Source organism: Bombina bombina, chromosome 1 (genome assembly GCF_027579735.1).
Source record: "Bombina bombina isolate aBomBom1 chromosome 1, aBomBom1.pri, whole genome shotgun sequence".
Lineage (NCBI taxonomy): Eukaryota > Metazoa > Chordata > Amphibia > Anura > Bombinatoridae > Bombina > Bombina bombina.
The window spans coordinates 670,200,302-670,226,086 of NC_069499.1; the positions used below are offsets into that span (position 1 = coordinate 670,200,302).

General features: G+C 37.1%; 1 protein-coding gene across 1 annotated transcript in view; it reads right to left on the reverse strand.

Annotated features, from left to right (window-relative positions):
• The window catches only part of GUCY2F (guanylate cyclase 2F, retinal), a 220,213-nt gene that overhangs the window by 86,181 nt on the left and 108,247 nt on the right, over nt 1-25,785 (reverse strand). Inside the window, exons 5-9 of the mRNA XM_053699145.1 lie at nt 10,868-10,964; nt 10,596-10,739; nt 6,520-6,600; nt 5,631-5,807; nt 5,341-5,497 (exon numbers count right to left, since the gene is read on the reverse strand). Coding sequence (XP_053555120.1) covers nt 5,341-5,497; nt 5,631-5,807; nt 6,520-6,600; nt 10,596-10,739; nt 10,868-10,964 — 656 coding nt within the window. The remainder of the gene's footprint in view (nt 1-5,340; nt 5,498-5,630; nt 5,808-6,519; nt 6,601-10,595; nt 10,740-10,867; nt 10,965-25,785) is intronic.

The following is a 25,785-nucleotide window of genomic DNA, read 5'->3' on the forward strand; positions in this document are numbered from 1 at the left end:
TTGTTCTCAAGTGACTAGGTACCTTGTTGCAACCATGTAACATTATGGACCATTAGTATCCATTATTATTGCCGCCCACTATAACATCACTATCCAGACTGACCCACCACCCATTGTATGGCTTATACACGCCCACACATTTACATCCAATCATGATGGCACTGTGAGTCCCATGATAACAATGCCCATATTTTAATGACTTGTGGGCTATCCTATTCTGACACGATTTGTTTACATTACGATCAGTAAGGACTCGGCAGAGTACTAGATTTACATTGATAAGCCTTACACATGACGTTCACGATTGTTGTGACCAATAGGCAGTGAGGTAAACAACACACTCCCCTTGCCTGACACAGTAACTCCGTAATGCCTATCGGTCACGGATACAGCTCTAATCTAGCTAACACAGCTTTTCTAAGAATCATTATTTGAGCAGATAAAGTCGGATACCAATTTAAACACATTTCCGAGAGTCATTATAGTATTAACCATATGATGTTGAATAAGTCAGTGTCTCAGATATAATGAACAACCTCACATTGAAGAATCATTGAATCCATATATTGAGCTGACGATGATAGTTATGCCATTAGATGGGTATCATAGGGCATTCATAGTCACATTATTATACTGCTGAACATATATAGTTTTGATTACCATAAGAACTAATAGGCACCTAGATGACTATTACACGACCATTATTATACATACAAGCAGCATTGATTGGTCATGTGGTGGGTGTTGCCAAACACTGGTAGGTGATTGGAGATTCCGATTACAATGTAAGAGTATTTAAAAGGGTGGCACCCGGGCTTCAGCTTGTTCACTTTTACATTGACAAAGGCAAGGACAGGGCCGAAACGCGTTTGTGTAACTTTTGTTTTTAATAATTATTCATGTCTCTCACCCCTGGCACCTGAAGCCGACGATTCCTGATATCAGCCAGGAAACAGGGGGGTGATAGCATGATTTTGTTCTAAGCATTATTTGGTTGGTTTCACATTCAATATTCTTAGAGGATATGACCTCCTTGTTTTAATATATAAACATTAAAGTTAGATATTTTAACTCTCATTACTCTTTGCTAGGAAAGAGTGCTAATATAACCTCAATCCTTTTTTTCTTTTTTTAATTAACAGTGCCTGAACCAATATGTTGTCCAGGTAGGGTGCCACAGCAATTCCATGAGAACGGATCACTGCCAAAAGAGCCCCCAGAACCTTTGAAAAAATTCTGGGAGCCGTGGCTAGACCAAATGGAAGGGCCACGAACTGGAAATGTTTGTCGAGAAAGGCAAATCTCAGGAATCTGTGATGGTCCCTGTGAATAGGAACATGAAGATACACATCCTATAGGTCTATGGTTGTCATGAACTGACCCTCTTGTACTAAAGGAAGAATGGAGCGTATAGTCTCCATCTTGAAAGATGGAAATTTGAGAAACTTGTTTAGACACTTCAAGTCTAGAATGGGACGGAAAGTTCCTTCTTTTTTGGGAACCACAAATAGGTTGGAGTAGAACCCGAGACCCTGTTCCTGCACTGGAACTGGAACTATCACACCCAGGGAGGAAAGATGTAAACATTTCAAGAATCTTTGAAACTTTGAAATTGAATTGAGCATCATTGTTGCAGCTCATTGTTATTTTGCTTAAATAACCAGGATTAGTTTTCTCTGATTAGTACTGCTTTTTTTGCTTCCTTAACCCTGTCTACAGCAGAGGCTAAGTATTTTGAAGTGTCTTTAGAGGTCTTCTCTCTACATAGATAGGTCACTTACAGAGAATTACTCATTTTATATAAACAAGTTTTTATGCATTTATTTATGTACATTTAGTATTGCCTTTTTATATTTATTTCATTGTATGAATTATTTTGCTTATAACTCTTTTAATACATTTAGTAAAGTCTAATTAAATTATATTTTAACATTCATTTCAATTGGCTGTTGTTTTTCTTCTTGATCTTTTACCTATCATTTGTTAAAAGATTTATTTTTTCTTGATCATTTACCTATCATTTGTTAAAAGATTTTTTTCATATGTATTAGGACATAATCAACTCATATATTTTTTTTTGACCTGCCCTTTAAGGCACCCACAGTACTTGTTTTTTCACTTCAACAGTTCAAGAATGCCTCTCTCTTTATCTGGTCTGCAGATAATCTAGAGAGAAGGAGTCTTCCTCTTGGAGGAAAAGTCTTGAATTCCAATTTGTAACCCTGGGATATGGGACATGTCGTATCCAGGCTTGAGAGAACTGAGAAAGCCTGCCCCCTACCTGATCCGATCCCGGATCATGGCAAACCCTTCATGCTGATTTGGAATCAGTTGTGGGTTTGTTTGATTGTTTCCCCTTGTTCCAAGACTGAGTGGGTTTCCAAGAAGACTTGGATTGTTCCTGCTTGGAAGAAGAAGGGGAAGGCTTTCCTCTGAAGTTACAAAAGGAACAAAAATTACTTTAGGCCTATTCTTCTTATCTTGAGGTAGAAAAGACCCCTTTCCTCCCGTAATATCAGAGATAATTTCTGCCAAACTGGGTCCAAACAAGGTTCGACCTTTGTAAGGAATCGCCAGAAGTTTGACTTTAGAGGAAACGTCCGCAGACCAGGATTTTAACCATAACGCCCTGTTGGCTAGGACAGCGAAACTAGAAGTTTTAGTTCCTAGTCTAATAACCTGTAAAATGGCATCTGCAATAAAGGGACTGGCCAATTAAAGAGCTTTAATCCTACCTTGAATTTCATCCAAGGAAGTCTCTACGTGAAGAGAATCAGACAAGGCGTCGAACCATTAAGATGCCACACTAGTCAAGGTAGCAATACACACCGCAGGTTGCCATTAAAGACCTTGATGAACATATATCTTTTTCAAATAAGCCTCCAGCCTCTTGTCCACATCGGATCCTTAAAAGAGCAGCTATGCTCAATAGGAATAGTGGTTCTCTTAGCCAGAGTGGAAATGGCCCCTTCAACTTTGGGTACAGTATACCAAGGGTCTTTAATGGAGTCCTCGAAAGGAAACATTTTCTTAAAAATGGGCGAAGGGGAAAAAGACACCCCTGGTTTCTCCCATTGCTGTGAGATAATCTCCCTAACACGGTCCGGCACAGGAAAAACCTCCGAAGTGGAAGGTTCATCAAAGAAATTATTAAGTTTACTAGATTTCTTAGGAGTGACAATGACAGGGGTATTGGAGTCATCTAAAGTAGCTAAAACTTCCTTTAACAATACACAAAGGTGTTCAAGCTTAAAACTGAAGGATACCACCTCAGTCTCAGAAGAAGGAATTCTACTGTCCGAATCTGAGATTTCACTCTCGAAAAGTCCTGATGTAATCTTCCTCATCAGAGTTATGAGAAAGGGCAACTTGGGAAGCATAACTGAGGACAGGCACCTTACTTTCTGAATTTCTAGATTTCCTCTTGCGTTTTTCCTGTAATCTGGGAATGGCAGCTAATGCCGCAGATACCGCTGAAGATACCTGGGCAGCAATTTCTGCTTTTAAATAAACTCCACTAGGAGTTATAGAGGAACCACAGTGAACTGCATTGGGACACCACTGAGGCTTGGGACATAGCAGGAGAAATCTGATATATTATTTTAACAGCATCATCCTGAGAGACATTAGGATAAAAAAATTTACATTTATTTTGCAAGGTTTTCTTGACACATGAAAGCAGGCTCTTGCTCCATATCAGACATGTTGTGAAACAGTAAATTAACTTGTACAGATAAGTTTCAAAGATTTTAAAATGTAATTAAAATAAGCCATGGAAAAAATACACTTTACATTTTATCCCAAATTAGGATCGATCCCCAGCCAAAATTATGTGAGAAAAGTTAAGACAAAACATTTAATAAACATCAATAAACTTCTAAAATACCCATCAGTTAACCCCACACCTCAATTACTGAGGTGCCTTACTGCTACAAAGTAAGACCGGATCACCCAGAAATGGAGAAAAACAACCTTTTCCTCAGAAACGTTATGAAGTAAAGCCGGTCATGTGACCGCAACTGCCAAGCTCAAATTACTGCTGCGACACAGATAGGCACTACTTCCTGGTACACCGAGTACCGGAAATAACCAGTTTTTCAAACCTGACAGTTTAAAAAGTTGCATCGTTTTATTTTTAAGCAAAGGGGAAATGAATAAGCTGCTGAAATAGAAAATTCAGCCTTACTTTTAGTTTAAACTTGTATTGTTTTATCAAATAACTATGTGTCAGAAAATAAAACCTAATAAAAACATTTTACCCTTTCTTTTTAAAAGAGTTTAAATGTTAGATGTTAGTCTCACACAAGCTACAGTGCCTGCTTCAAGCCCCAGTGTAACCCATACAACAGGATTATCTATGTCCCAATAAAAAAGCAGTGCCTTTTAATTTGTTAAGTGCATGGTCTCCCCAACTGGAAGAAAAAGTACTTACCTGCTCCGCTGTCCGGCATGTAGACAGTTACAAGGTATGAGAGAACAAAGTTACTCACAGAGACCTTTGAAAATGAAAGAACAGAGTAGCCAACTCTGACTTTCTAAACTAAGGCAGCAATTGTTAGGAAAACGCAGCAAGTACCTCTTTACAAGTTCCTAATTGCTTTAAAGCCACCACTACCCGACTGCAAGGATTGACGTGGAATACCCCAAAACTTGCTAGTAGATGAAATAAAAAAAAATCTTCAGACACCTAGGGGCATATTTATCAAGGTCTGGCGGACCTGATCCGACACTGCGGATCAGGTTTGCCAGACCTCGCTGAATACGGCGAGCAATACGCTCACCGTATTCAGCATTGCACCAGCAGCTCACAAGAGCTGCTGGTATAACGCCGCCCCTTGCAGACTCGCGGCCGCCAGCAGGGGGGTGTTAATCAACCTGATCGCACTCGATCGGGTTGATTTCCGGTGATGTCTGTCCGCCTGCTCAGAGCAGGCGGACAGGTTATGGAGCAGCGGTCTTTGTGACCACTGCTTCATAACTTGTGTTTCTGGCGAGTCTGAAGACTCACCAGAAACACGGCCCTTCAAGCTCCGTATGGAGCTTGATAAATATGGGGCCTAAACTTCACCTCCTTCATGCACCAAAGGCAAAGAGAATGACTGGGGGTTGTGGGTAAGGGAGTGATACTTAGCAGTTTAACTGTGGTGCTGTTTGCCTCCTCCTGCTGGAAAGGAGTGATATTCCCAACAGTAATTAGTCAAGCCGTTGTCTCACCATATTTTAGGAAACAAAAGATTTAATGAGAAATAACACCACATAAATTATTAAAGTCTGATGCTGAATAATAAATTCAATAGTTACTTAGTAGCAAAATGGCAGAATCAGGAATTATACATTTACCACTGGCTGTTAGGTCTTCATAAGCAATTCTTTGAGTTTGCAAAACTTCATTATAGCCATAATCTGTGATCTTCAACACAAAGCGTCCATCTACTACAGAGTTCCGAGACTTGAGCCTCCCATGGACAAATTTTCTGTGGTGCAAATACTTCATGCCCTACAGAAAACATATAAAAAGTATATTTGGATTTGTTGACTAGACTAAGTAAATACAATGTTTTATATTGTCAACAAATGTTTCCCTAATGAAATCTGTAACCCTGTCCCATACGTCTACTTCTCTAGTTTACCTTAATGAGGTCCAAAAGAAGAGAGGATTTAAACATCCAGTCGAGTTTAACATCCGGGTTACGAAGTAGATCCTCCAGGCTGCCCCTGGAACAAAACTCTGTGACAATGGCAAAGACCCCACAGTCATGAAAAAATCCAAGAAATGGGTTGACATTTTCATGGCGCATGTCCTTCATCTGAATATTAGAAAAGACAAACATGAACCTCAGTAACTGAGATGGTTTCTAAACTTTCTGTTATGGTTAGAAGAGATTCTTTAACATAGCAAAAAAACTAAATACAAATTGTGATTTATAATTTAGGTAACATCTGTTAAATAATAAAAAAAAAAATTGCTTCAAATCTTAATAAAACAATTACAAATTACAAAAAAGGAGACAAAAATGTGAAATCAATGAATCCACTCTTGTGTGACAGTATTGAGATTGAGATAAAAATAAGCCTGACAAGGGGACCTGTTTAATTATGTTGTTTGTGTGTACAATGCTTGAAGGTAATTTTATTACTCAATTATATTAAAAAAGGATAATAATAGAGCAAATTAATTTGCCAATGTTATTACTTCCCAGAGTTTATGCAGTTTTTGGACATATGTTTTGATAAAGGACTTTTTTTGCATCTACATTTTGTGATTGGCTAATACCTGCCACGTGATAAAGGGAATAAAGGGGAGAGAATATTGGATTAACTTTAAAATTTGCGAGAAAATATTCTACTGCTTATTTCAAATTTAAAGTAAGAGCTATTGCATTGTCTTTTTTATTGTGTATTTGTCAATTATTCTATTCCTCTGTATATAGTGGGCCATTAATCAAAATACAGTGACAGAAATCTCTGGATATAAGATATAGCTTTATAGTTGTGATAAAGGAGGTTTATAATACGCACAATTTCAAACACATCACTTGTTCCTGGTTTAAGGTCTCCAAAATCACCAGATGGGAACTTTTTCAGCCACACCCAGTCACCCTGAGGAAAGTAAAGAAATGGAACGCATTTTAATTTGTGGCAAGTACATATATCCACAATCTGTTGTTTGGTGTAGTAGAATGCAAACAAGTATATTTACCATGCTAATTTTTTGTGCTGTTTTATGAGAAAACTTAACAATTAATTCCCAGCAAAGCTAGTATGTAAATTAAGAACCATTAAATGGCAGTTCTATAGAAATAAAAAGGTAGCTTGCATTATTCGGATCATTGGATTTTTTGATGAATCATTTATTGTAACTATTTGTTCATGGATTATACATAGATATGTCTTGCACACTGAATACCCCCATGCTACTTTAAATGAGGATATTTCTGATTGATAAATCAATTATTTGTTAAAAATCTAATAACAAAATAGAGAATTTTACTTTTTTTCGCTAGAATGACCTTTAATTAATGTAAATTAAATGGTTGTGATTATAAATTAGATGGTGTATATATAAAAGATAGCCTCTATGTAGAAGAGGTACAGACTACTACAGCATGGGACTTCAAATATGTTTTTTTAATATGATTAGGACTACTGTGGACATAGGTCAAGGTCACAATGGTGATTAAGAATATTATACTGGAAAAATTAAATATCAAATATATATTTATTCAATGGCCTAAATAACCGTGTTAGGGCCAGATTACAAGTGGAGCGGTATTTAACGCTACCGCTCACACGCTAACTCCGCTAGAAGCAAGTTTTTTGTGCGCGTCGGATAGTGCTTGTATGAAACAAGTTAAACCCGATGCACGCAAAAAGCCGATTTTAGTATATTGTGCGTGCGTTATCATATTCCGCCATAGAAGTCAACTGGCCAAAAAAAGTGGGAAAAAAACACCCTAACCCGACATGAAAATATTAATATTTCACATTCCAATGTTCTTCACACAGAAGAATATGTTCTATTGGAATGTGAAATATTTACAGTACACACTGAGCAAGGAGTCCATGTCTGGTTTCCCCTTTTCCCATAGGGAGACTAAATACACACAGAGAGTGTCTCCGTATGGGAAAAAGGGGAAACCAGACGTGGACTCCTTGCTCAGTGTGCTTAGAGGAATATGGCTACACCTCACTGATGAGACCCAATGAAGGCCGAAACAATCGTCTGGGGTTGCTGTGTTCCTTGTTCAGAGAGGAATTGCCTGGTATTTCGGCGCTGGACTGACCGTAATAGGCGGGATCAGACTGATATACTACAGGAAAGTTCTTATCTATGGTAAATCGCCATAGAGCAGGTTAACAATAGTATTGAGCCAGTTGTTCGTTCCTGTGAGTGTGCTTCTCTCTGTGTATATATATATAAATGTGTGAAAAAAATATATAAAAAACATAAGAGGATACACTGTCCTGATTCTTTTAGATTTTCCTTCTTCTTTCACACTTTCAAACTTTCTCCTGCATCCCTCCTAATGAAAAATATTTTATAAGTATATATTTTTTATACACTTTGTTATCACAATTTATATTGGTACATTTTTTTTTATTTGTGATTCATATGTTACACTATTTTATTCAATAGCACTTCTATGTTCTATGCACTCATATTACAAGCCAAAATGTATTTTTATCACTTAAACGATAGTCTAGGGTAGCGGTCGCCAAAAAGTGGTCCGTGGACCACTGGTGGTCCACAAGAAGATGTTGGTGGTCCCTGACACCATCAAGCAGGAATTAATCTTCTCTGATGGTGTCACCATCGTCGCGCCGCAACTCCCTACAGTGCCTGGCTGGGCATCAGTGAAAACCGACGGAGGAGTTAAATTACAATCTCCCCACGCACGATGCTTAGTACTGCGCAACTTGCGTGGCTAGATTGTATATTTAACTCCTCCTGCCCTGCGCGCTGCTCAGAGAGGTTGATATATAGTCTTGGCTTGAAATAGTGGAATTATAGTATATATAAAAAAGAAAATCTTTAAAAAAAGTATCTCTTATATTTAATTTATTTTCTTCCCTTTACCTGTCTCTTTGTAATAGTTTTCTTAATTCCTTCAGATGGACTTACATCACTGTTTGTCTTCCTCCCCTCCATTTTCTTTTTTTTATTATTAAATATTAATTATTTTTCATTCTAATAATTTTCCAGCACACAAAGTCATTCCACCTGAATTCCAGTAATTGCCATCCAGCAGATCAGTCATATCCCACCAGTATTATAGTAATTGCCAGTAACATCAGTCGTGGTTAGCTCACATCTATATTGAGAGCTTTCTGATATAAACTTAATTTATGACTCCAATGTCTGTCCATGATCATAAGTAGTTTTGAGCAATTCCTAACTGGGGAGGTAACTTGGAAGTCTTGTGGAACTTTTAAACATAATTAATTTTTTCCCACTTTCTGCCTTTCTGTTTGCAGCTCAAAAGTTGGCACTCACCCTTCATCTGTCATTTGGAAGTATTCTCTTAGTTCTGTCATTCAGTTAGTTAATTCCAAAAAATTACTCTTAAAAATGTGTAAATATATATACATAATGTAAACTCAGCTCTATGGTTATACTAGTTATGTACAGTATGTATATATATATATATATATATATATATATATACACACACACATTATAGAGGTTTGTACCTTTTAAAAAAAAATCATGTAAGTGGTTCACGGGATTCAAAATTGTGAGTTTAGTGGTCCCTGAGGTCCGAAAGGTTGGCGACCACTGGTCTAGGGCACGCTAAAATCTGGATGTCTGATAGTGCGGGTGCTCTAAATCCCTTATATAACTCCTACTCATGCATTTAGCCAATGGTGCGCTAGGCAAAGGACGCACTAAACCAATGGTGCGCAAAGAGTAAGAAATCCTTCATATAGTTCTGTATTATATTATAAATAATGTTAGTTTACTTCAGGTCTTAAAAAACTTTACATTATACAGTGGTATTTTGGATTGCGCTCAAGCACAAGACTTAATTTACCACTTGTAATACAAGCGCATCTATCTTGCTAATAGCCCGCCCAGCATTATCTATTAAAAGAATGAGTGTGCTAAACAAGTTTCGGCCGTGTTAAGATGTTTTGGTAAAAAAATTTAACCATCCACTTGTAAAACCAGATTGTGCTTTCTTCCTAGGGCAAGACCGAGAGCAAGATAATGCACCCTGCGCTATCTGTATATTTAGTGTTCTCTAACATACAAAATACTAAGGGCTAGATTACACGTCATAATGACTGCATGGAGCATGCTACTTTGCCCTTAGACCATCCCATACTTTTTATTGGATGTGTTACTAGAAAAATTCACCTTGGTGTTACAAGTTGATCAGCATATGTACAGTTTTTTAAAAGCAGGTGTAAACCGTGAGCAGTAACAGTCCTTAACAGTTCTACAAAGTGTCATTAACCCCACCATAATAAACAATGAGCCACCATAACACCCAGCATGTTTAACCTCTAAATTGTCTGACCCCATTGAAATAACCCCCAACTGCTAACCCCCTAATTACTGCTATTAATCCCTAAACTAAGACAACCCTTACTGCTATTATGAGTAACCTATAAACCACCAAACCCTACTGTCATAACCTCATCATAATTAACCCCCACCACTATAAACCCTAACAACTAACCTCCCTAATCTTTATAATTCCTAAATTTCCAGACCCCACAGTGCAATTAATCCCCAAACTGCCATAACCCCATTGCATCTAGCCCCCAAACATTGGTGGTTAAGGGGTTAATAGTGGTAAGTGAGTTTTAGTGATGGGGGATTTTTTGTAATGGGGTAATAGCTGTTAGGGGTTTAAATGTATTGGGGAGTTTGGCTGCTTTTTGGATGATAGTGGTTAGAGGGGCTAATTGTTTATGGTTTTAGTGGCGGAGGTTAATTCTAGTGGTGGTTATGGCAGTTGGGGAGTTGTATATATGTATTGGCAGGTCTGGCAGTCAGGGGTTAAAAGCAATTAGGGTATTTTAGTGGTGGGTTAATGTGATGTGGGTTATAACTGTTAGGGGGATATGTCAATATGAAAATGACTTACCTCATAAATGGCTACATTGGAATTCTCATAGGTAGCAGGTGTAAGGCTTTTGGTTGACCCAGACCTCATTGGTGACTTTATGCTCTTTGTATCTGAAATTACCTGTCCGCTGTCACTAGCACGGCTGCCACTGTTACTCAGTTTCTACAAATATATAAATAAACTTTATTTGTTTTACAGTGATATCTCTATATCTCTGCATGATTAATAATGAAGAAGAATAATGTTTACAATGGCAGCAATTTGCAGGGTAAATCCTAGTTTTATCCTACCTTGACACTAAACTGTGGATTAATGAATGTCACATCCTCCAAAGTCAAGAGAATTTTGTTGGGTCCTCTAACTAACTTGATTTTATTTATTCGCCGTCTGAAAAAAATAAACAGATACATCTTTCTGTCACACAGTTTTCCTGAATGTCAACTAGATTGTAAAATACAAAGCACATTAAGCTAATTAGTAACAGATTACATCCATTATCAAACACAATAGCTTCATTTATTTGGGCCAAACCTTTATTTTTTACTTGCCTTACCTTGTATTACTAGTACATACCTCTCACTATTATCTTGGGAGTATCCAGGACTGTAGCCAAAGCTGGTAAAAACTGTGCTAGAGTCAGGAAGGTCCAAAAGATATAGTGTGGGTGTGTTATGGGAGTGGCTGTGATGTGGTTAAGTCAGGGTGGTTTTGACTTGTAGCTTGGTGATCTTTAAGTGAAACCAGGACATTTGTAGGGAAAGTAGTGCAGCAGAAAGGGCAGTAAAGCAAAGCTCCCAAGCAGGACCATGTGGTATGGTAGTCATCTGTCCTACATTAACACATTTTAAGTGTAATTTCAGTAGCGACATTAAAATAATTTGCAAAATTTAAGTTTGCATCCTTAATGATTTACACAGGAATCAATCAACTGGCAATGACATTGCTGAATCATTATTGAAGTGTAAATTTGAAGCCTTTCCTGCCATGCCAAAACTTTTAGTCCAAGTTACAGTTCTAGAAATTCTAGTAGAAAAGTTCTTCATGCCATGAGCACAAATTATCAAATTATACCAAGTTATTTAAAAACAGAGTAGGAAAGAAAGGTAGAGGATTGCTCTGTATGTAAAAGAAAATATAAAGGTTACTGAAATTGTAGGAACTAATGATGATGTGGAAAGTAATCGGGTGACTGTGGATTTGAAGTATTGGGTGACTGTGGGGTTGTATATAGGTCTCCATTACAATATGAAAGGCTGGAAAATCTGTTAATAGAATAAATAACCAAATAACCATGAAGGGTAAGGTTATAGTAATGGGGGACTTAATTTGCCAGATATAGACTGGAAGATACCATGTCAGATGATGATATGCAAATATGGAGACTCCAACAAAAAAGATTAAGCCATGAGGAAGAGAATATAGCACAGTCAACAAAACATTGGGACAAAACCTTCATTAGATATATCAGTGAAAGGAGAAAAACTAAGGGTGTAATATTACATTTGAAAACAGTTGACGGTGGAATAGTAGAAGGAGATAAGACAATTGCAGACTGTCTCAATGGTCACTTTATAGAATGTTTACATTAAGGGATGCTACAAAAATTGAAATGGGCTTAGCACTAATCTTTTTACAGAGAATGAGGTTTTATTGCATTACCAAGAATAAATGTAAAATAGTCAGTGGGTCCTGCTTATATTCATCCAGCTGTGCTAGCTTCCCTATTAACTGATCAGTCACTATTTAAAGGAGTTGTTTCTGATCATGTTTGAATAGCAAATGTAGTACATCTTCATAAAAAGGGCAGTAGGCAATAATCTGGTAACTACAGGCCAGACAGTTTAACTTCAGTTGTAGGGAAATTAATAGAAACTCTCTAAAAAGAAAGTATTATGACTTACACCAAGTCAAACAATTTAGAGGACCAAAAATCAGCATGGTTTAACTTCAGGGAAATCATGTCAAATAATCTAATTTCATTTTTTTATTAGGTAACAAAAGTATTAGACCAGGAGCAGTTGATGTAGCATATCAAGATTTCAGCAAAACATTTGACATCCCACACAAAAAAAAAATTCACAATATTTATCTCCTTGGTCTAGAATAAAATATTGTGAACTGGGAATAATGCTGTCTTAAGGATAGAAAATAGAGTGTCTTAGTAAATGGGGTCAGTTACTAGTGGTGTTCCTCAAGGATCAGTTCTGGGGCCTGTTTTGTTTAACATATATATCAGGGATATCAGCAAAGGGCTACAGTGGAAAGTATGTCTGTTTGCAGACAATAAAAAAGTTTGTAATAAAGTAGATGTTCTGGTGGAGGGGGGTGGACAAAATGAGAAGTGATATAAAAAAAATTAGAGAAATGGACAAATGGCTGGGATCATAGGTTTAACACTGCAAAGTGTGACATTATGGGTTTAGGAAAGAAAAATCCAAACGTTAATGACATTTACTGACTGTTACAAATGAGGAACAGGAGTTGGGAATTATTATTTCAGATTATTTAAAATTTTGTAAACAATGTAGTATTACAGCGAGTAAGCCTAGTAGAATGCTTGGTTGTATTGTATTATGCCACTTTACACTCATCTTCTGTATTGTATTAGATATAATACACCACCTACATTATCCCTATGAACCCCTAATCTGCTGCCCTAACATCGCCGACACCTACATAATATTTATTAACCCCTAATCTGCTCCCCCCAATGTCGCCGCTACCTACCTACACTTATTAACCCTAATCTGCCGACGGACACCTAAACCGACGCACTCCCGCCTCGCAAACCCTATAATAAATAGTATTAACCTCTAATCTGCCCTCCCTAACATCGCCGCCACCTAACTTCAAGTATTAACCCCTAATCTGCCGACCGGACCTCGCCGTACTCTAATAAATGTATTAACCCCTAACGCTAAGTATAACCCTAACACCCCCCTAAATTAAATATAATTTTAATCTAACAAAATAAATTCACTCTTATTAACTAAAGTATTCCTATTTAAAGCTAAATACTTACCTGTAAAATAAACAAATAATTATATTGTAGCTATTTTAGGATTTATATTTATTTTACAGGCAAGTTTGTATTTATTTTAACTAGTTACAATAGCTATTAATAAGTTATTAACTATTTAATAGCTACCTAGTTAAAATAATTACAAAATGACCTGTAAAATAAATCCTAACCTAAGTTACAATTAAACCTAACACTACACTATCAATAAATTAATTAAATAAACTACCTACAATTACATACAATTAAATAAACTAAACTAAATTACAAAAAAAACAAACACTAAATTACAAAAAATAAAAAAAGATTACAAGAATTTTAAACTAATTACACCTACTCTAAGCCCCCTAATAAAATAAAAAAGCCCCCCCAAAATAATAAAGGTCCCTACCCTATTCTAAATTAAAAAGTTAACAGCTCTATTACCAGCCCTTAAAAGGGCTTTTTGCGGGGCATGCCCCAAAGTAATCAGCTCTTTTGCCTGTAAAAAAAAAAAAGACATCTTCATCCAAGCGGCATCTTCTATCTTCATCCATCCGACGAGGAGCGGCTCCTCTTCCTTCCGACGACTACCGACGAATGAAGGTTCCTTTAAGTGACGTCATCCAAGATGGCGTCCCTCGAATTCCGATTGGCTGATAGGATTCTATCAGCCAATCGGAATTAAGGTAGGAAAAATTTGATTGGCTGATTTAATCATCCAATCAGATTCAAGTTCAATCGGATTGGCTGATCCAATCAGATTGATCTCGCATTCTATTGGCTGTTCCGATCAGCCAATAGATTGCAAGATCAATCTGATTTAGACTCGGGGTACATGTTAGGGTGTTAGGTGCAGACTTAGAGAGTGTTTCCCCATAGGAAACAATGGGGCTGCGTTATGAGCTTAACACTGCTTTTTTGCAGGTGTTAAGTTTTTTTTCTGCCCAAACTGCCCCATTGTTTCCTATGGGGGAATCGTGCACAAGCACGTTTTTCCAGCTAGCCGCTACCGTAAGCAACGCTGGTATTAAGGGTTAAAGTGGCGGTAAATATGCCTGTATGCTCCCTTTTTGGAGCCTAACACAGCCCTTCAGAGAACTCTCAATACCAGCGTTGTTTAGAAGCAGCGCTAGAAAAAAAAGACGCGTAGCTAACGCACCCCTTTGGCCGCAGAACTCTAAATCTAGGTGTTAGGGTTTATTTTACAGGTAAGTATTTAGTTTAAAATAGGAATAATTTAGTTAATGATAAGAATATTTATTTTGATTTATTGAAATTATATTTAAGTTAGGGGGTGTTAGGGTTAGGGTTAGACTTAGGTTTAGGGGTTAATAAATTTAATATAGTGGCGGCGACGTTGGGGGTGGCAGATTAGGGGTTAATAAATGTAGGTAGGTGGTGGCGGTATGAGGGGGCAGATTAAGGGTTAATAAATATAATGTAGGTGGCGGTGGTGTAGGGGGGCAGATTAGGGGTTAATAAATATAATGTAGGTGGCAGCAGGGTAGGGGCGGCAGATTAGGGGTTAATAAATATAATGTAGGTGGCGGTAGTGTAGGGGGGGGCAGATTAGGGGTTAATAAATATAATGTAGGCGGCAGCGGTGTAGGGGGTGTCAGATTAGGGGTTAATAAGTATAATGGAGGTGGCGGTGGGCTCCGGGAGCGGCGGTTTAGGGGTTATTTTTCTGTAGTGTAGGGATCCTTCCTCACCCTCTCACCTACCATCTCCAACTTGTCACTGCCGTTTTAGGTACAGGTACTGGCAGCCAATCTTTTACATTTTTATTTATTTAGCCGCTATTTAACCTCCCCCTCCAAGTGATTATTTTTTATGTAGTTTAGGGACCAACCCCCTCTCCCCTCCTAGACAGTTTTTCCATAGTGTTTGGACCCATCCCTCCCTCTTTCCTCTTGAGATTGTTTTTGCAGTATCAAAGCTGACAGCAGGACTGCAACCTGTGCTACAGTGTTGGATGTAAGTATGTCAACAAAGTATGCTGGACAAAGTACTGTGTGATGTAGTGTCCAATTGGTGCAAGGGGTTAAAAATAAATAAATAAATATATATATATATATATATATATATATATATATCTATGTGTGTGTGTATTGGTATGTGTATATGTATGTATATATGTGTATATGTATATTTATATATATATAAATATATATATATATATACACACAAATATGTAAATACACACACATACATATATATATAAACCTTTGATCACACTTTTAACACCACTTTTATTAAGACATTTATTCTGAGTAAAGAACAACTGTATTTCAACTATTTTTTAACACACCTTCAGCTTTAGCGCATTTTGGCTTAGCACACTTGAGCGAAAGCCAGAACAGAGTTTTTGTAGCATGCCCCATAGAAGATTGTGAGGTGAAGGAGCTAGTGCAGCCGCTCTATCCGACCTTGAGCACAATTATTTTACTTTAAGCTTGTAATGTGAGCGCAAAATTAGGAGCTCTATTGATGTAACTTCAGCGGTTGCATTCCACTTGTAATCTAGTTATCTTGTATACATGTATTATATATATATGTTCGCATTACGTGATTTTAATTTACAATACTTTTGTTGGTTGCTGACTGAGATCTTTTCACAGTTTTTAAAAAAAATCATGATTTCCCCAAATTTTGAATAATGCTGATTTATAATATCTAGAATATTGTTATCTTCTTACAGTAATAGATATATTTATGGCCAGATTACAAGTGGAGCTCTAAATATTTTTTTTATTTGGGCGCAAACACTGCTGGAGGTAAACTTTTAAAGCAGTAGGGTTAGCGCTCATATTACTAATTTAAAAGTTGTTTGTGCTCAAGCAAAACCCAATGCGTGCTAACTTCAGGACTTTGGGTATCGCTACAGCTTTAACTTCTTCCACTCATAGACCGATAGAATGCTTAACCCAACAGACCGTAAGACCTACAGTGCTAAACCTGAAGGTAGTTATGAATATTTTACATTTCAATGTTCTTCACATAGAAGAAAATGTATCTATCTGAATATATACTTGTAGGTATATATATATATATTTTAACATACAAAGAACATTTTCTTCTAAGTGAAGAACATTGGAATATTAAATGTTTATATTAAATGCATAGTAAAACACATTCACCTAGATTACAAGTTCCGCAATCTGAGACCAGTAGTTATGAGTTTTGCGCAACAAAACAGTTACACAAAACTCATAACTAAAGTGTTACAAAGTGCACTAACACCCATAAACTACCTATTAACCCCTAAACCGAGGCCCTCCCGCATCGTAAACACAATATTAAAGTTATTAACCCCTAATCTGCCGGTTTTTTACATCGCCACCACTAATAAAATTTATTAACCCCTATTCCGCCGCTCTCCAAAATCGTCACCACTATATTAAAGTTATTAGCCCCTATTCCCCCGCACCCCAACACCGCCCACAATATAATAAAGATATTAACCTCTGTTCCGCCACTCCCCGACATCGCCGCCACTAAATAAAGTTATTAACCCCTAAACCTCTGGCCTCCCACATCACTACCACTAAATAAACCTAACAACCCCTAAACCGCCAGCCCTCCACATCGCAAAAAACTAAATTAAACTATTAACCCCTAAACCTAACAACCCCCTAACTTTAAATTGAAATTACAAGATCTGTATCTTAAAATAAATATCAAGCTAACACATCCTATACATTTATAAGATGACAAGCTTTCCGAATAATGTCTTCTTTTTTCAAGTCTGAAGCAATACTTGAAAAAGGAAGACATTCTTCCGAAAGCTTGTCATCTTATAAATGTATAGTTATTCCAATAAAAAAGTATCACTGCTCAATGCAATACTCTTGTTATTTTGATATCTAAATCTCTGGACTAACACGGCTACTCCAATCAACATTAAATTAAATAAAAACTTACCTGGGAAATGAAAAAAAACCTAAGTTTAAACTATAAATTAAACTAACTTAAAGTGAATGTAAATTTTGATGCTAAAGTGCCCGTTTTTAAAAAATTTGATTAAAAACAGGGGCACTTTAATTCATCAAAATTTACATTTCACTCCTGTTGTGAAAAAAACTTACCTTTTAATCTTGACAGCAGCTCCAGCTTCCTCCACCCATTGCAAAGCCTCTTCCTGGGTCTAAAATGAGGAATCCGGCTTCCTCCAATCACGGCGTTGAATCAGACAGTGATTCCCCAGGGGGGGAAGCCGTGATTGGAGGATGACCTATCCATTATTTCTGACATCAGAAATGGCATGCGACGACCGGAGGAAGCTGGAGCTGCTGTCAAGTTTAAACGTTTTTTTTCACAAGTGAAATGTAAATTTTGATGAATGCCCCTGTTTTTAATCGAATTTTTAAAAACCGGGCGCTTTAGCATCAAAATTTACAATCACTTTAACTATTATATAAAATTTAAATAAATATCAATTAAATAAATTAAATTACTCATTAAAAAAACATATGGCCAGATTACGAGTTTTGCGTTAGGAGCTATGTGGTGCTAACGAGCATTTTTTTCTCACCGCTCACTTATCTAAAGCGCTGGTATTACGGCTTTTTACAAACCCGGCGTTAAAAGACAAGAAGTGAGCGTAGAGCAAAATTGTGCTCCTTACCACACTTCAATACCAGTGCTGCTTAAGTGAGTGGTGAGCTGGTCGTATGTGCTCGTGCACGACTTCCCCATATACACCAATAGGGAGAGCCGGCTGAGAAAAAGTCTAACACCTGCAAAAAAGCAACGTAAAACTCAGTAACGCAGCCTCATTAATTCCTATGGGGAAACACATTTTATGTTTACACCTAACACCCTAACATGAACCTCGAGTCTAAACACCCCTAATCTTACACTTATTAACCCCTAATCTGCTGCTCTGGACACCGCCGCCACCTACATAATACTTATGAACGCCCGAAGATTCACTTACCGGGAGACGTCTTCATCTAAGCGGCAAGATGTCCTCAATGAAGCCGGCAGAAGTGGTCCTCCAGACGGGCAGAAGTCTTCAACCAGACGGTAATCTTCTATCATCATCAGCGGGTCCATCTTCAAGACATCCGACGCGGAGCATCCTCTTCAAACAACGGCTTCTTCGTAACGAATATCTCTTTAAGTGACGTCATCCAAGATGGCATCCCTTAGATTCCGATTGGCTGATAGAATTCTATCAGCCAATCGGAATTAAGGTAGAAAAAATCCTATTGGCTGATGCAATCAGCCAATAGGATTGAACTTCAATCCTATTGGCTGATCCAATCAGCCAATAGGATTGAGCTTGCATTCTAATGGCTGATTGGAACAGCCAATGTTTAGGTTAGGGCTTTGGGCCTGAAAAAGAGCTAAGTGCCCTTTTAATGGCAATGCGCATCCAAATGCCCTTTTCAGGGCAATGGGGAGCTTAGGTTTTTTTAGTTAGTATTTTATTTGAGGGGTTGGTTGTGTGGGTGGTGGGTTTTACTGTTTGGGGGGGTTGTTTGTATTTTTTTACAGGTAAAAGAGCTGATTACTTTGGGGCAAAAAAAGGCCCTTTTAAGGGCTATTGATAGTTTAGTTTAGGCTAGGGGTTTTTTTTATTTGGGGGGGGGCATTTTTTATTTTGATAGAGCTATTAGATTGGGCGTAATTAGTTTAAAGATCTGTAATTTGTTTTTTATTTTCTGTAATTTAGTGTTTTTTTTGTGATTTAGCTAATTTAATTTATTTAATTGAATTTAATTTAGTTAATTTATTTAATTGTAGTGTAGTGTTAGGTGTTAGTGTAACTTAGGTTAGGTTTTATTTTACAGGTCAATTTGTATTTATTTTAGCTAGGTAGTTATTAAATGGTTAATAACTATTTAACAAATATTCTACCTAGTTAAAATAAATACAAACTTGTCTGTAAAATAAAAATAAACCCTAAGCTAGCCACAATGTAACTATTAGTTATATTGTAGCTAGCTTAGGGTTTATTTTATAAGTAAGTATTTAGTTTTAAATAGGAATAATTTAGTTAATTATAGTAATTTTCTTTAGATTTATTTAAATTATATTTAAGTTAGGGGGTGTTAAGGTTAGGGTTAGACTTAAATTTAGGGGTTAATACATTTAATATAGTGTCGGCGACGATGGGGATGGCAGATTAGGGGTTTATAAGTATAATGTAGGTGGCGGTGATGTTAGGGGCGGCAGATTAGGGGTTACTAATATTTAACTAGTGTTTGAGAGGCGGAGTGCGGCGGTTTAGGGGTTAATATGTTTATTATAGTGGCGGCAATGTCCAGAGCGGCAGATTAGGGGTTAAAAATGTTATTATAGTGTTTCTGATGTGGGAGGGCCTCGGTTTAGGGGTTAATAGGTAGTTTATGGGTGTTAGTGTACTTTTTAGCACTTTAGTTATGAGTTTTATGTTATGGCGTTGTACCATAAATCTCTTAACTACTGACTTTAGAATGTGTTAGGAATCTTGGAGGAAGAGGGTGTACCACTCACTTTTTGGCCTCCCAGGACACACTTGTAATACCGGCGCTATGGAAGTCCCATAGAAAAAAGGGTTTACGAAGTTTACGTAAGTCGTTTTGCGGTAAGGCCAAAGAAGTGTGCGCTGCCCCTAAACCTGCAAGACTCGTAATAGCAGCGGTAGTGAAAAAGCAGCGTTAGGACCTGTTAACGCTGCTTTTTCAGCTTAACGCAAAACTCGTAATCTAGCCGTAATTATTAAATCTACAATTACAAAAAGTAAAAAATCCTAAATTACAAAAAAATTAAAAAATACTAAAGTACAAAAAATAACAAACACTAAATTACAGAAAATAACAAACAAAATTATCCAAAATAAAAACACTTACATCCTAGAGGATTTCAGTACCTCTCATCCTATTGGCTAATTTAAATTTCAAAAATTAAATCAGCCAATAGGAATGCATGGGACGCCATTTTGAAAAGGTTCCCTTGCATTGAAGGTTTAGTATACGGCGGCGACCGTATGAAGAGGATGCTCCACGTTGGATGTCTTCAGGATGGACCCGCTCCGCACCGCCAGGATGAAGATAGAAGATGCCGCCTGGATGAAGATAGAAGACACCGCCTGGATGAAGACTTCGCCTCCTGGATGTCCGGACTTCAGAAACTGTAAGTGGATCGTCGGGGGTTAGTGTTAGGTTTTTTAAAACTTTTTTGGGTGTTTTTTTTTTAGATTAGGGTTTCGGCTTTTCTTAAAAGAGCTGAATGCCCTTTTTAGGGCAAGAAAAAGAGCTGAATGTCCTTTTAAGGGTAATGCCCATACAAATGCCCTTTTCAGGGCAATGGGTAGCTTAGGTTTTTTTTAGTTAGTTTTTTTTATTTTGGGGGGTTGGTTGGGTGGTGAGTTTTACTGTTTGGGGGTCTTTGTATTTTTTTACAGGTAAAAGAGCTGATTTCTTTAGGGCAATGCCCTACAAAAGGCCCTTTTAAGGGCTATTGGTAGTTTATTGTAGGCAAGGGTTTTTTTATTTTTTTTGGGGGGGGGGTTTATTTTTATAGGGCTATTAGATTAGGTGTAATTGTTTTTATTTTGGATAATTTCTTTGTTATTTTTCGTAATTTAGTGTTTGTAATTTTTTGTACTTTAGTATTTTTTGCAATTTAGTACTTTTTATTTTTGTAATTGTAGATTTAATTTTTTTTAGTAGTGTTAGGTTTTTTTAATGAGTAATTTAATTTATTTAATTGATAGTTATTTTAATTTTAGTATAATAAATTCTAAAGTTAGTTTAATTTATAGTTTAAACTTAGTTTTGTTTTGTTTTTTCCCAGGTAAGTTTTTATTTATTTTAAGATAGGGATCTTGTCATTTTAATTTAAAGTTAGGGGGTTGTTAGGTTTAGGGGTTAATAGTTTAATTTAGAATTTAGTTTTTTGCGATGTGGGGGGGCTGGCGGTTTAGGGGTTAATAGGTTTATTTAGTGGCAGTCATGTGGGAGGCCAGAGGTTTAGGGGTTAATAACTTTATTTAGTGGCGACGATGTTGGGGAGCGGCGGAATAGGGGTTAATATCTTTATTATAGTGTGGGCGATGTTGGGGTGCAGGAGAATAGGGATTCATAACTATATTATAGTGTCGGCGATATCGGGAGCAACAGATTAGGGGTTAATAACATTATGTAGGTGTCTGCGATATCGGAAGTGGCAGATTAGAAGTTAATAACATTATGTAGGTGTTGGCGATGTTGGGGTGGTAGATTAGAGGTGTTTAGATGTGGGGTTTATGTTAGGGTGTTTAAATGTAACTTTTTTTCCCCCATAGACATCAATATGTTACATATAATGTTGCGTTACGGAGCTTTTCATTCCGCGATCGCAGGTTTTAGTTTTTTTTCTAACACTTTCTCCCCATTGATGTCTATGGGGAAAGCGTGCAGAAGCACGTCAAAGCAGCACTTGGATTTTGTGCGGTATGGAGCTCATCGCAACCATATTGCACGCACAAGGCGGCTTTCCCAAAACTTCTAATGGCAGCGCTATGGAGGGTGAAATAACGCAACTTTTGTTGCGTTCGTTTCACACCCTCTATAGCGCAAAACTTGTAATCTAGGTGAAAATTAGGTATTTTAACTGGAAAGGGCTCCAAAGTGTATATACATATGTATATATGTTTTTACATGTGTATACTGTATATGTATATATGTATACATATATAAACACATAAATAAACAAGTTTATATATATATATGTATATATATATATATATATATATGCACATATATACACATAAATATAGTCATGCTGCATATATATTTATATATATATATATATATATATATATATATATATATATACACACACACACATTATAGTCCTTTCCAGTCAAACACCCAGTCATAGCCTTTATATAAAAAAAACTGCCAAAAAGCAATTGCAAAGCCATGCATATCTGCTATTTTTGAAAAAAGAGAATTCTAGAGAAGCTTTTAGAACCATTTATGTTATGATTGCACAAGTGACATGTAAATAATTTTAGTGAGAAATCCAAAGTTTGTGAAAAAGTTTTTAGTTTTTTGTAATGATCACATTTGGCTCCGAAATGGTGACATAAAATACGCCAAAAGGGGCCCAGATGAATACCTTGGGCTGTCTACTTAAAAGAAATATATAGTTTTGATAGGTAAATAAAAAAACGAGGCTCTTTTTCTCTTTAGATGGAGTGATAGGAAATTACTAAAAATTCTCTGGTACTTTGAGCAAGTTTTTCTCTAAAATTCCCGGTACTGAAGGGGTTGTCATAGTTGACATGGGCTGCTCAGAATAGAGATGTAAAATTTCCAGAAATTTTGAAGTCATGGAAAAAAAATGTTTTTTTCCCTGTTTTTTTTCCCGAAAAAATTGGAAATTTTCGGAAAAATTGAAAAAAATGCAGCGTGGAGTCGGTTTATAAATTGAACGTCATTTTGCTACACTGGGGACATGAAACGCAGAGTATATAAAAGTATTATGCTTGAAATAAAATTACAGCTTATTCAGTAAAAAAAAAACTAAACTTGCTTTAAAACTATTTTTTTGTTACAAATGGAATAACAAGGTCTGTATATGTTAAGAACATTTCAAATATACATGAGAACCGGCAACCACCCCCTTTCCCTCAAAAGCAACAAAATAAGCAATAAACCATCCACATAAAAAAATTATCAGATTTGCCCCTGTTCCGATCAGCCAATAGAATGCGAGCTCAATCTGATTGGCTGATTGGATCAGCCAATCAGATTGATCTTGATTCTGATTGGATGATTCCATCAGCCAATCAGAATATTCCTACCTTAATTCCGATTGGCTGATAGAATCCTATCAGCCAATCGGAATTCGAGGGACGCCATCTTGGATGACGTCCCTTAAAGGAACCGTCATTCTTCAGTTGGACGTCGCCGGATGAAGATGGGTCCGCGGTGGAGGTCTTCAGGATGGAGCCGGTCCTCATCGGATGAAGATAGAAGATGCCGCTTGGAAGATGATGGTTGCCGGTCCGGATCTACTCTTCTTCCCGAATAGGATGAAGACTTTGGAGCCTCTTCTGGACCTCTTCAGCCGCCGGAAGATAGATTGCCAGCCCCCGCTTGGGTTGGATGAAGATTTTGGAGCCAGGACGGATCGGTGAACCTGGTATGGTGAAGACAAGGTAGGATGATCTTCAGGGGCTTAGTGTTAGGTTTATTTAAGGGGGATTTGGGTTAGATTAGGGGTATGTGGGTGGTGGGTTGTAATGTTGGGGGGGGTATTGTATGTTTTTTTTTACAGGCAAAAGAGCTGAACTTCTTGGGGCATGCCCCGCAAAGGGCCCTGTTCAGGGCTGGTAAGGTAAAAGAGCTTTGAACTTTAGTAATTTAGAATAGGGTAGGGCATTTTTTATTTTGGGGGGCTTTGTTATTTTATTAGGGGGCTTAGAGTAGGTGTAATTAGTTTAAAATTGTTGTAATATTTTCCTTATGTTTGTAAATATTTTTTTATTTTTTGTAACTTAGTTCTTTTTTATTTTTTGTACTTTAGTTAGTTTATTTCATTGTAGTTATTTGTAGATATTGTATTTAATTTATTTATTGATAGTGTAGTGTTAGGTTTAATTGTAGGTAATTGTAGGTATTTTATTTAATTAATTTATTGATAGTGTAGTGTTAGGTTTAATTGTAACTTAGGTTAGGATTTATTTTACAGGTAAATTTGTAATTATTTTAACTATTTTAGCTATTAAATAGTTCTTAACTATTTAATAGCTATTGTACCTGGTTAAAATAAATACAAAGTTACCTGTAAAATAAATATTAATCCTAAAATAGCTATAATATAATTATAATTTATGTTGTAGCTATATTAGGATTTATTTTACTGGTAAGTATTTAGCTTTAAATAGGAATAATTTATTTAATAAGAGTTAATTAATTTCGTTAGATTAAAATTATATTTAACTTAGGGGGGGTGTTAGTGTTAGGGTTAGACTTAGCTTTAGGGGTTAATACATTTATTAGAATAGCGGCGAGATTCAGTCGGCAGATTAGGGGTTAATAATTGAAGTTAGGTGTCGGCGATGTTAGGGAGGGCAGGTTAGGGGTTAATAAATATAATATAGGGGTCGGCGGTGTTAGGGGCAGCAGATTAGGGGTACATAGCTATAATGTAGCTGGCGGCGGCGTGCGGACGGCAGATTAGGGGTTAATAAGTGTAGGTAGCTGGCGGCGACGTTGTGGGGGGCAGATTAGGGGTTAATAAATATAATATAGGGGTCGGCGGTGTTAGGGGCAGCAGATTAGGGGTACATAAGGATAACGTAGGTGGCGGTCGGCAGATTAGGGGTTAAAAAAATTTAATCGAGTTGCGGCGATGTGGGGGGACCTCGGTTTAGGGGTACATAGGTAGTTTATGGGTGTTAGTGTACTTTAGAGTACAGTAGTTAAGAGCTTTATGAACCGGCGTTAGCCCAGAAAGCTCTTAACTACTGACTTTTTTCTGCGGCTGGAGTTTTGTCGTTAGATTTCTAACGTTCACTTCAGACACGACTCTAAATACCGGAGTTAGAAAAATCCTATTGAAAAGATAGGATACGCAATTTACGTAAGGGGATCTGCGGTATGGAAAAGTTGCGGCTGAAAAGTGAGAGTTAGACACTTTTTTGAGTGACTCCAAATACCGGAGGTAGCCTAAAACCAGCGTTAGGAGCCTCTAACGCTGGTTTTCACGGCTACCGCCAAACTCTAAATCTAGGCCTAAGTGATTATACAGAAGGAGCAGAATGAGAACTTTGGAGGGAAAGGCTACATGCACTTTCATTATGGCCCTCATCATTAAAGGGAACCTAAACACCATCATTTTTTCTGTGATTAACTTTTTATTAAAACCTTTTTGTATTATATTAAACATTGTTGCTTACTTTTTTTATTTTCCTAGCATCTGCTCAATTATTTTTCAGCTCCAATATTACCCCTAAACCACCGCCTACTGAATGTGGTGCTAGCCGCCATGTTGTAACGCGCGTTGTCTATATAGACTGTATGCGCACTCCCTGCTTCACTCCTTCACTTCCAAGCATGCGCATAAAAGGGAAACTCTTTGCAGCTTCTATGAAGCTCGTTCTCATTAACTTTGTGAACGAGCTTCATAGATTTAGTTGTTCAGTTGCACTGCAGCCGTTTTCACTGAATGACAGCTGTGTGAGACCGGCTTGTCAGTGCACTGTTCAGCTATTATTAGTCAATT